Below are 13,435 nucleotides of genomic sequence, written 5' to 3'. Positions count from 1 at the left end.
ATGAGTTGAGTACAAAATGCCAATGGAAGTTTAAGGTAGAAAGTCTGGTAGTAATTCCTTGCTGACCGAGGCTTTTTACACTGGAATCTCTATTCTGATCTAAAGATATTCCCGCTTCCACAGGCGTCGGCCCTCTCTCTGTCTTTGGAGCTTCCGGCGCTCTCCCAAGCTTACCGGAACGATCTACCGGTACAACTTTCTCTCTCGCATCCGCCTTAAGATGAAAGAAAACTAAAAACGAAGACATGCAAACTGGAACAAAAGATTGTAAAAGTGGTGAACCCTTCTTCTGAAGAATGCACTTGGTATTTATAGAGCATCCATGGTGAAAGGTGGCTTCTCTCTCCCGGTTGTACAGATGGGACAATTTTAATTCCTGATTGACGCGCCGAATAATTATCACCGATAAAGCTGAATGTACTTCATGACTGTTATCGGCTGTCAACTTAATTTGGATTCGACTGTCATCAGGTTTCTGTCCCATCTCTCTTAATTGGCCTTTCACTCAGATGCGCCCACCATGTTGTGCCGACCAAGTTGTGACGATCCTTCTCGGGCGAATGTGTGCGAGCATGATCAACCAAAGCCTTGCAGTGAAGTTGCGCTCGATCAATGAATTCTTATGATCGCAATCTTTGCAATTGCGTTAACGCATATTCTGCACAAAAATACAAAAATCAATAGCTCTAATGAGCTGAATGCATGCGACCGCAATATTATAGAATTTATCCTTAATGAACGCAATTAATCATATTTCATCAATGCAATCCAACATTGTTTAAGAACTTAACACTATGATAACGGGCAACCCTGTAGAATCAAAATTTAACGCAACCTTTAAAGAACTATTAAAATAATTTTTTAACCACTAATTCTGATTTTAATTAACAAATCTTTCTTGAATTAGTATTTCTTTCATCTGCACATCCATCGCTCTCTCTCGTTCTCACTATCTTTCTCTCTCTATCTCGCTCTCTCTTTTTCTCTTTCTCGCTCTCTCTCACTCTCTCTCTCTTTCGAAGAGAAAGATTTTCTTTAGACATTGTCTCGCTCTCTCTGGTATCGCTCTCGCTGGTGTTGCTCTCTCTAGAATCGCTCTTGCCGATTTCATTCTCACTTATCTCACTCACATTCTCACTTATCTCACTCACATTCGCTGGTGTTGCTCTCTCTAGAATCGCTTTCTATTTGTCTTCAACCTCAGAACACATGGAAAACCAAAAAAAAAAAAACAAACAAAAAAGCCATAGGTTTAGAATATTTCTAAACCCCAGAACGACCCACCCTATCCCTATTACCGATCAGTTTAAGACACAATCGGCACAAATTGAATTCACTTACCGATCAAATTCGATTTGTCGCGCGACAGTGGAAGAGTTTTAGTTTAGTTTTGGTTTTCAGTAAAAAGGTAAGAAGACAAAAAGGTGAGGGCATTTACATAATCTGGTATGACGATGATGTCAGCAGAAAGTCAATTGACGTTATTTTTTAAAAAATGAGTTATTTGACATTTTGGGCCCAAAAATGGATCATTTGACCTTTTGAGCCCAAAAAGTGGATCATCCATACAAATTTTCTTAAATAATTAATGATAGAGCAACAAACTCTAAACACGTGATAGCTTATAATTGGAATACATAAAAATATAAAAAACATAAAAAAAATATATAAACGCAAATAATAGTATAGTATATATATAAAGACACGCGCAAAAGTATAAGAAAAATTGTACTGGATAGCAAAATGAACGGGTATATTTGTAATTTTAGCAAACAGGTTTTTAATTTTGTAAATTTATCACTAAAAGAAATCCTCTTTTGTTTTTTAATATTTCAATTTTTCTTCACCTTTTTCCTCCAACGTTCATTTTCACTCCGATATATTTTTCATCATATCTAGAGGAATGTATATGGGTTGGGTTGGATTGGATTATGATATTTTTTTTGGATTAATCCAAAAATTCGAATTGGTCAAATTAGAAATCGAAATAACCCAAACATGATCTACAATTCAATCCAACCCAACCCTCAAAATTTGGGTTAGAATGGGTTGGGCTATTGAGTTATTATTAGGTTTTTCTCCTTAATTTAAAATACTTAAATTTCTAATAACTAAAATTTCACAAAACTAAATTCTTACATGCCAAATATCTATTACAAACTTTATACAAAAACAAACATTCTTAAAAGAAAATATAAAGAATTCATAAATTATCAATTCTAAAAGAAATATATATATATTTATTAATATATATGTAATTCGAGTTGGATTGGATCAACCAAATTTTTATATTCAACCCTAGACTCGAATCAACCTAATCCAACTCAAAAATAAAATTAACCAAACCCAATCTTTAAAATTTGTATTGTATGATTCAGATTGTTCGAATTATTATGTCATTTGAATATCCCTAATATTATATCGTCTTTCAGAAAGTTCTCTCTAGTGTGTTGACTTCATCTCATCTTCCCTTAGCTATATATTTTCAATTTTTCAGTCTCTCTTTGTTTTTTCAATCAACATCTTTTTCTCTCTTGATTTTGAATTTAACAATTTTTCCATTTTCCTTATATTTTTCTTCCATTTTTGTTTGGTTGTTTTTATTTTGATTGTTTTTTTAAAAAAATTTGGGAACTTTGTGTGTTTTTATTTTAATCTAAAAGTTTTTTTTTTTTCAAATTGATGGAGTTTTCTTTGATTTAGGTTTTCAAGAATCATTAAATTTCTGGTTTTGAATTTAATTTTAATGATATACTAAATTTAGAGTAGATCATTAATATTCCACAAATATATCGAAATTATTTTATATAAGTTGAGTGATTTTTTTTTTTCATTTAGTTTTATAATTCTTATGTTTTTTGTTTGCAGCAATGTGGTATCACTTATTTAGTTTTTATATTTTCGTTCAATTTCGTAACTATGGTTAAAATTCTAATAGTTACTTTTTTGTATAGTGGTAAATGAGATGATGGACAATGTCGACCTGAGTTACCAAATTATAGTTGTATGTATATTAGAACTTCATTAATAGTGACCTATTGGATATTTTAGTATATGACAATAAATGAAAACTGTAGAATACATCAGTAATCTTTCAGACATCAATCAACAAACATATTAAATTTTCAACTACAATCGTTAGTATATCAAATCTCAATCAGCCAACCTATTAAATTTTTAGTAAAACTATCATTGTGTTAGATATCAACCAACAAGCATATTAGATCTCTCGTCCATCAACACAATATTAGATATCAATAAGTAATAATATTAAATATTGAATATTCCAAGCGTATCAACAATATATTTAGATATAGAACATTAGTGTATCAATAGTACATCTTGATGGTATTGACATTTAAGATGCGGAAGAGATTTTGGATCTTTAGTACTCTAATTACATCAATTTTAGTGATTTAGCATGCATGTTCATACTTTTCTTTAATTAGGGTTTAGAAAGACAATCTTTGAAGAAATCTTAAATTACTCCAATCTACTGATGTTATCAATTCATGGACTAGTTGTAGACTAGTACAAGGACTTCTCTACTATTTTCTTGATCTTAAATTGGATGGTGGAATCTAAATCGAGTGAGAATTTTGAATGATTTTTGGAGTTAGAGAGTGAGATGTGCAGAAATTTCAGAAACAGTAAAAAATCTTCCATTTGTGAATTTACATGAGTTTTTAATCTAATTAAAACTTACAATTTTATAGAAACAAAAAATGCAAATTAAAAACACCACAAACTGACACGTAATTTTGCTCTAAAAGATTTGATTAGGTGGATCAAATTGGAATTGTGGGATAATCCCACTTTCCAATTCTTTTTTTTCATTTATTTATTTTAAAATTTAATTAAACAATATAAAATGAAATAAATTAATTCTATATTTGAATTTTACAAATTTAAATTTTCATAATATTAATTAGTTTTTAATAAATAAATAAGTAGTTAATTAATTAATTAAAATTTTTAATATCAAATATTAAATTAACAAAACACCTAATCTAAATATGAATTAATGTTCATATATGTAATATTTAAATCAAATTTAAATATTTTCATCTCTCCAAATTTGTTTAATTCAATAATTAAACATTAATTATATCGTATATAATATTTCAATCCTTAATCCGAATTTGAACATTTCAAACTCTCTCAACACACTATTCTAAGATTTAATCTATTTATGAACTAGTAGAGGGATCTAATGGACCTACAGATCATCAGCTCCAACCATTCGAGATTAATTGGTTAAACTCTATTAAACAAATTATCAACATTCATTAACTAATGGGTCATTCTACTAAAGCCTAGTAGTTGCACTCTCCTCAATATAGATATATTTTTGTCCACTTGATTTAACCATGATCAGTAAGTCAATTCTTCATAGGTTGTTCGTATTTACAGTTGGGTCAAAAATTATCGTTTTACCCGTATAATACATCTTACTCCTTAAGTCTCCACGTCTCCACTGATCCACTAATGAACAATTAGTTTATGGTCCTACTGATAAACCAAGTCCCCTTCAACCATAGAGAGGGTGAGGTCCCTTGTTTAAGACTAAGAGTTAGTACTTAAGGGAACAATCTATCTGCTAACCTTGAAATCAGGTAGGAGTGAATTTCATCTTGCAGGACTATGACCTCAGCCATCTACCAGGTCTTACCCCTAAAATGGGAGGCTTATCGAGCGGTGATGTTGAGCCACTTTCACCCATGCAGATAAAGGATAAATCCCGAATGAACAGGAGTTCATAGTTAGCTCAGGATTGAGATCGAGTTACTTTAGGTCATTGAATTGAAATAGTCAGTTTTAACAGTAAACGGCGTTATAAAGAAAAATGACTATTTCGTGGTCCGGTCTTATGTGAACATCTTTTGCATAGGATGCCCCTGTATATCTCTACATGAATGATTTTCGAATCATATTGTTTGTATCAAATACAAAGCGAGTCGCATCCATAGTGTCCCCAAGATAAGGTACCCAATCACATCCCTATACTTATAAACAATTTTGGCTATATACTCAAACCTGATCCTCTTTTATGTCTCTGCATAAAGTTCAAGTATTCATGCTATAGCTAAGAGTTTGTTAGTTTATTAGATTTAGACTATTACAAGTGCAATTTACATGTTCAATGATCACATTATTGAATAAACCTCAATAACAACTTTATTGTAAATAGAATAAGTTTAAAGGTTACAAACTTTGAGTTTTATGACAAACAACCCAACACATCTACCAACATTCAATATTTCAAGTTTACCGACAGTATATCTAACATAAACCAACATTCAATCATTAACTTATTTTGAAGTAAAGTATACATGTTTCATTTTATAAACATCATATTCTAAGTGTATCAATGGTATATCATATATAAGATATGAGTGTATCAGAAATCAATAAGTAAATACTTAAAGTTAGGCATGGGTGTATCAACGATATATCTAACAACAACCAACATTCCAATTTTATTAACAGTATAACTAATATCAATCAACATTCAATCATTAGTATATTTTGAAAATAAAATATACATGTTTCATTTTATAAGCATGATATTCCAAGTATACCAACAATATATTAAATATAAGTCTCGAGTGTGTTAAACATCAATTAGTAAATACTTGAAGTTAGACATGGGTGTATCAACTGATATTCTAAGTGTATCACTAATATATGTAACACAAATCAACATTCCAAGTACATCAACAATATATCTAATAGCAATCAGCGTTCAATCATCAATCTACATTTTATCCGTGGGAGAATTTTGGACCTTCTTATTTTAATTTCTTTTAGTATCTTAGAAGTATAACAACAATGAATTAAACATTAATAATTTTAAGTAGTACATATGTTGTTCAAATCTACAATAAATCTGAAGAAATACACGTCCAATTGATATCTATCAAATTTGCATCACTTAAAAGTGTATTCAAAGAGAAATTCTAATAATTTTGAGCATGTCCATGTTTTTAGTGCTTTTTGGACTTTTCGAATTTTGGTTGGGCTAATTTTTTGCTACATAAAAACTATAGACATGGACTGACTTTTCATAATGCTTTTTCCTATTCTTGCAACCGGCCCATTCTAAATGTACAGCCTAAGTCATTTTAGTTCACAACCTGATTTCATTATGTCTATGATTATTAATTAATGATACCGTTAATTAATTATTAATCACACAGCTCTACTTGGAGTTATTCTTTGCCTCTTACAATTTGTAGGCCACTTCCTCACAAAATCAAATTTTTTGATCTTCTTCCTCCTCAGCCGCCGCCGCCACAAACGGCACAGTCATTAACTTCTCCGCCGTAAACCTCAACTTCCACATCCTCACAAAGCCATTCTTCAAAAACTTGCTTGCCTCCCTTTGTAGGAGTGAATTTAGTATGGACTCGAGTCCCCCTCAACTTTATGCTTTTTATATACTATATATATAAAAGATTGACTTTACATTAAAACTATTGGCTAGTCCATGTGGTAAATTTGTCATCCAATACCTTTTGGACTTAAGTTCAAGCTTCACTTATTATATTTATTTTTACTAAATTATATAAAATCCTCCGTCAACAAAATTTCTAGATCCGCCACTATCCCCGACACACTTCTAGAACCTTTAGCATTCCATTCTTCTCCATAACCTGTTTTGCAATCCCACAGCGGTCCACGGGCTTTTCGACCTTAATGTTAGAGTGTTATGTTTTTTTTTTTTTTATCTTAATTGGTTGGTTGAATATTTTTATGATTTATTAATTAGAGTAAGTTACTTCATTTCATGTACGTTACATTTGAAAATATGGTGAATCGATCTACCACCTAGTAAAATAACATCTTCTCTTGAACTCAGAAGAGAAAAAAAAAATGCTCTTTTCCTTATGCAAACAATGAATTAGAGTGAAGATTGAGGGACAAAAGAGTTACTAAGATTTTAATCCATTATACCTACTTTACTATATAAAAGAAATATATGATGTGATTTTCATTTCATTAACACAAGAATGAAATTGCGTTTATTAATTTATACTTTATTAAATTTTTTATGCAATTAAATTCGATGATTATATTTCCATCTATTGAAACTTGAAAATTGAAACTTTACTTGATCTATAACAATTGTTACAATTGAATTTAAAATAATTAAAACAATCAGTCATAAACCATGAGATCGTATTATTGCAAACTTGCAATTATGCTCTCTATGAAATTGTTGCAACTTTACTCGATCTTAAAATATTAAACCTTAAATCATTCATAAGCCACACGAGGTCATATTATTGCAAACTTGCAAATATGACCTCTATGAAATTGTTGTAATTTTTATCACATCCAACGACTATAAACTTCGTTTTTGAATATTTAAAGTAGTCGTATTTAATTGCAATATCTTTAACATTAGAGTAATTGTCCCCACGTGGGACGTGGCTGACATCTTAAAGAAAGATTTAATTTTAACGGAAAATAAAAATGAGTTGCCACCAATTCTTTTTACGGTGTGATTGGACATGGAAATAAAATAAACAAATTTTAAATAAAATTCAATAAAAAAATTATCTGCAAAAACTAGAGTTGAGTTCGGGAGTCGTTTGTGTATGGAAAAGGTGTTAGCACCTCATAACACTCATTTAAAAACGGTAGCCAAATTTTAAATATTGAATCATTTTTTTTTTTGAAGAAATTCATTTGAAAAAAAAAAGTTTTAAAACAAATGTCTTATTTTATCCCTCATTACTCCCATATTTGAAATAATGATCTTATAAAATAAGTTAATAAATTCCATTGATTATACCATATTACAATTGGGGAAAAATTCTCACCTCAAGAATGCGAGAAATTATTACAATTTTTCAAAATCTGTCATAGGAGTAGCCTTTTAATAAAGGGTTTTTTTTAAAAAAAAAAAATTAATTAGATTCATTTTTTCTCTTGGGATCAAATGTCGGAGTCCCAAAAATGTGATCCCTCACCTCAAGAATTCTAGGATATCGAACTCCCAAATTTCATAGATTCTATTGTATAATATTTTTTTGGAAAAACGTGACCTTAAAAGAAACAAATTATTAGAAAATTTTTTAAAAATAATATATTAGTTCTTAGTATCCAAAGAATGTAACTTAAAGAAAAAAAATAGACGACTTAAAAAAGAGTTTTAGAAAATATCTTAAAAATTTAGATAAATTTAAACTAGAAATCAAATAGGATTTAATATGAACAATACACAAGTAAAAACATAATTTAAAAAACATGATAATAAATTGAGTAAATATAAAATAACATATTAAGATTATATATATATATATATATATTGGAGATCGATCTTGGACTCCCAAAAAATTGATTTCTCACCTCAAGAATTCTAGAAAATGGACTTCCAAATTTTCTAGATTCCGTCCTTGGATGATTTCAAAAGAAAAATAATACTTGAACCTAATACATAATTATACATGAAATAAATTAACAAAATTAAAACCGGCAACATAGAAAATGAAATAAAACAAAATAATAATGAATAATTTAAACAATCTAATCTAAAAGGTCAAAAAAGTAAAATTAAAATAGAATAATAATAAATAATTTAAAGAATCTAATCTAAAAAGTAAAAAACAAAATATAAAAAGGTAATATTAAAATAGAATAATAATAAATAATCTGATAAGTAAAAATGAAATGTAAAATTAAGACAGAATAATAATAAATAACTTAGATAAACTGGAAAGTAGAAGAAAACTAAAATTAGATTCTGAATAATTCAATAGTTAAAAAAAAATAAATAGTAATAATAATAATAATAAATGAGAAAAGATGACCACTGAAAAAGAGGAGAAAAAAAATTGGAAGGATGGGCGACTAGTCAGCCACCCATCACACGCATAATTTAAAAAAATGAAAAGTTGAAATGATGACCGACCCGTGTGTAACGATCCGACTCCCTAAGACTTAAGCTAGATTCTTATTATAGACATGCATGCATGAAATTCAAACCAACATCCTTTCATAACTTGGTAAAACCAAATAAATAACGTAAAATGAATAATTTCATTAAAACTAAATAGTTGAAATTCAAGTAGTAGGGTACCCATAAAACTATAAAACAAAACTAGAAAATTTTCTTAATAGTCTAAAGCATAAATACCAAATCTTTGAGTTCAAATATTAATATTAGAAATTAAAAACATAAAAAAAATCCTGAAAACATGAGCGGAAGCATATGACCGGTCCTAGTGGCTCGATCACGAATTCCGCTTGTCATTCGTCGACGCATCTTTACTCTTACCTGGAAAAAAAAAACATGAGAAAGAATGAGTATAAAATACTCAGTAAGTAACCACACTACCGGGATTAGGCTAAATATCTATGTCCTCTAGATGCCACTCTCTAGTGGGACATGCATAATCCTCTAGTTTTATGGGACGACTAATTAGTGAATAGTTGAACCCACTCTAACATAGTTTAAGTGTACCCACAACATCTAGTGAATCTCGAATGAAACACAAAACCTCTGGTGAAGTCTTGAAGGAATTTGCCACCTCTGATGAATTCCATAGGAAACACAAACCTCTAGTGAATCCCATAGGAAACACAAACCTCTACTGAATCCCGAAGGACACACAAACTAGGGGTGGAAACGATTCGGTTCGGTTTGGTTTGGTGGTCAAACCGAACTGAACCGAATTTTTTAAAATGTAAAACCGAACCGAATATGCAGTTCGGTTCGGTTTCAAATTCGGTTTTGGCATTTTTAAAAAATCCAAGTTATATTCTTTTTAATTAAAAATCGGTTTGGTTCTGTTCGGTTTTAAATTCAGTTTTGTTCTTTAAATTAAAAGCGATTTGGTTTTAAATTTGGTTTTACTCTTTCTTTAAATATATATATTAGTTAAAAACGGTTCGGTTTGGTTTCAAATTCAGTTTTGGCATTTTTAAAAAATCCATGTTATATTTTTTTTAATTAAAAAACAGTTTAGTTCGGTTCAGTTTTAAATTCGGTTTTGTACTTTAAATTAAAAGTGGTTCGATTTTAAATTCAATTTTACTCTTTTTTTAAATATATAAATAAATAAATATATATTTGTTAAAAACGGTTTGGTTCGGTTTCAAATTCGGTTTTCGAAAGTGAAACCGAATCGAACCGAATTAATTCGGTTTCAAAATTTCTTCAAACCGGATCGAACTGCATTTTTTGGTTTCACTGAGTTTTTGGTTCGGTTTGGTTCAGTTTTTAGAAACGATTCGGTTTTTTCGGTTTGAATGACCACCCCTAACACAAATCTCTAGTGAATCTCGAAGGACACACAACCTCTAGTGAAATCTCGAAGGAGATCACCACCTCTAATGGGCATCTAACTGATAGAAGAAAATGGAGAGAATTAGTAAAAGAGAGGAAGTGATATAAAACTCCCGTACTTGAATTTCATTCCAATTAGGTCTTATATAGGCTCAAAGTACACCATAAATAACAAACTAACCACCCAAAACAAATAGCACAAGACTAGCACAAAGAATAGCAACCCTAAAAACTAGCAACAAGAAACTAAATATAATCAATTCTATTTTTAATACCCTCCCTTAAACTAAAACTATGCAATTTAGTATTTAATTTAAAGTGGTAGAGGAAACCACCCCAAGTAGGCTTCAAAGTTTCACAAATGTTGCTAATTTGAGAGGCTAGGTTAAAATATTTGCCACTTGATCTTCACTTTTACAGTAGCTTAGATTGATAATTCCATCATTTGTAAGAAGATCCCTCAAGTAATGGTATCTTACATAAATGTGTTTGTTTCATCCATCCAAGACAGAATTCCTTGAGAGCTTGATTGTTGATGTGTTATCACAATGAATGATAGATGTTTCTTCTTGCTTATAATGCAAATTCTCAAGAATATTCCTCAACCAAATGGCTTGATATGCACATGATGTTGCTGCTACAAGTTCAGCTTCAGTGGCAGATAATGTGACAATTGGCTGTTTCTTGGAAGACCATAAGATAGCTCCTGAACCAAGCATGAAAACATACCCTGAAGTACTCTTTCTATCATGTAAATCTCCTGCATAATCACTATCGTTAAAACCAACAAGGTTTAGTTTTTCTCCTTTTTGATAAAGTATGCCAAGACCAGGAGTCCCTTTTAAGTAATGTAAGATTCTTTTGGCAGCAAGGAGATGAAGTTCAGTTGGAGATTCCATAAACATGTTAATTAAACTTACAACATACATAATATCAGGCATTGTAGCTATTAATTACATCAAGCTTCCAACCATTTGCTTATATAGAGTACTGTTGACCTTCTTTCCTTCATGGTCCTTTGTGAGCTTCAAATTGGGTTCAATTAGAGTTATGGTTGAGTTGCAATTCTCCATTTGAAACCTGTCCAAGATCTCTAGTATATATTTCTTCTGATTGACGAAAATTCCCGCTATTGATTGTATTACCTCAATGCCGAGAAAAATATGGGTCATCCCTAGATCTATCATTTCAAACTCTGCCATCATGGACTGCTTGAATTCTTCAAACATAATTGAGTCATTTCCTGTGTAAATCAAATCATCTACATACAAACATACTATCAAAATCTTGTTTGGATGTTGGAATTTAATAAAGAGAGTATGTTCATATGGACATTTTTCAAATCCAACTTTAATAAAGTAAGCCTCAATTCGACTGTACCAAGCCCTAGGAGTTTGCTTCAATCCATACAAAGCCTTCTTCAAGCGATATACCTTTCTTGCATTACTCTATTGAACATATCCAAGGGGTTGGCCTATGTAAACTTCTTCATTCAAGTTGCCATGCAGAGAGGCTGATTTCACGTCCATTTGAAGAATTTTCCAATTGTTTTGTGCTGTCAATGCTAACACCATTCGAATCGTATCATGTCTTGCAACCGGAGCGAAAACTTCATTGTAGTCAATGCCAATTTGTTACTTGTACCCCTTTGCAACAAGACGAGCCTTGTATTTGTCTACTTGGTCATCCTTATTCAGCTTTGTCTTGTAAACCCATTTAACACCAATGGATTTTTGCCCTCTAGGAAGTTCTGATAGCTCCCAAATGTTGTTTTTCTCAATCGACTTAATCTCTTCATCCATGGCCTGCTTCCATTTCATATCTTTGACAGCTTCTTAAAAAATTAATGGATCACATTCTGATAATAAAGCATAATGGACAAATTCCTCATCAGAAAGATCACCACTAACCTCATAATCTTCCATCCATGTTGGTCTCCTTCTAACTTGTTGTGATCTTGAAGAACTTGCACATCCTGTTTGAGACTCAATAGCCTCAAGCTCAACTGATTATTATACTGGATTTTCAAGTTGAGGTGTCAAAGATTCATCACTGTCTTCAAAATTCACAGGTACTGTTTGTTGCTCTAGAGTATCTTCTGTCCAATTCCAAGTGTTTAGTTCATCAAATATAATATCTCGACTAATTACAATTTTACATGTGATTGGATTGAACAGTTTGTAAGCCTTTGATTGCTCACTAATGCCAAGAAAGACACATTTTTTACCTTTGTCATTTAGCTTCCTTCTCTTCTCGTCAGGAATGTGTGCATATGCAATGCACTCGAACACTTTAAACCGATCAACTGATGGTTTATGCCCATCCCAAGCTTCTTGAGGAGTCATGTTTTTCACCGAAAAATTCGGACTTCGATTCAAAACATGAACACCCCAGTTTACTACTTCTGGCCATAATTTCTTTGGAACTCTCCCATTTGCAGTCATACTTCGAACCATGTTGAGAGATAGTACGATTTTTTCTTTTGGCAACACCATTTTGTTGAGGTGTGTAGGCTGCTGTCAACTGGTGCCGAATTCCATGCTGAGCACAAAAATTTACAAATTCTTGTGACATGTATTCTCCTCCGTTCGAAGGGTTTCGATTTTTCTCCTTATTTCATTTTCAACTACCGTTTTAAAGCTCTTGAAAATTGAGAATGCTTCAGACTTTTCCTGCAAGAAATAAACCCATGTTTTTCTGGAAAAATCGTCAATGAAAGAAATAAAATATTTTTTCTTCCCATTTAATACTGGGTTTAATGAGCCATATATGTCAGAATGAATCAACTCTAGGGATTTACGTGCTCTCCATGCTTTGCCTTTTGGAAAGCTCTCACGATGTTGTTTACCAACAACACAATCTTCACATACTTTTATGGGAGGAAAAATTTGGGAAAGGCCAACCACCATTTGCTTTTGAGAAAGGACTTGCAAACCTTTAAAATTCAAGTGGGCATATTGCAAATGCCAAAGCCATGTGGGGTTTTGATCTACATTAGTCTTGAAACATAACTCCAAACCTTCTAGTTTAAGTGGGAACAACCTGTTTGAGGCCATTTCAACACGAGCTATCAATCCTCTTCTTGGATCATATATCTCTCAGGCGCCTTCTTTGATAGTTGTGACATAACCCTTCTCT

At 31.4% G+C, this 13,435-nt stretch overlaps 1 protein-coding gene across 1 annotated transcript; it reads right to left on the bottom strand.

Moving 5' to 3' along the window:
• Positions 1 to 10,791: 10,791 nt before the first annotated feature.
• Positions 10,792 to 11,238, bottom strand: LOC120084539 (secreted RxLR effector protein 161-like). Its single transcript, XM_039040333.1, has one exon. The coding sequence runs from the start codon at positions 11,236 to 11,238 to the stop codon at positions 10,792 to 10,794; it is 447 nt and encodes a 148-aa protein (XP_038896261.1).
• Positions 11,239 to 13,435: the final 2,197 nt, after the last annotated feature.

The sequence above is a fragment of the Benincasa hispida genome, chromosome 9 (genome assembly GCF_009727055.1).
Source record: "Benincasa hispida cultivar B227 chromosome 9, ASM972705v1, whole genome shotgun sequence".
NCBI lineage: Eukaryota > Viridiplantae > Streptophyta > Magnoliopsida > Cucurbitales > Cucurbitaceae > Benincasa > Benincasa hispida.
The sequence above is the reverse complement of the archived record's forward strand: the minus strand, read 5'-3'. Positions and strand labels throughout refer to the sequence as shown.

Bases quoted from the DNA above. Each gene is read 5' to 3' on its own strand.
- LOC120084539 (XM_039040333.1), bottom strand. From the start codon at position 11,238: ATGCCTGATATTATGTATGTTGTAAGTTTAATTAACATGTTTATGGAA.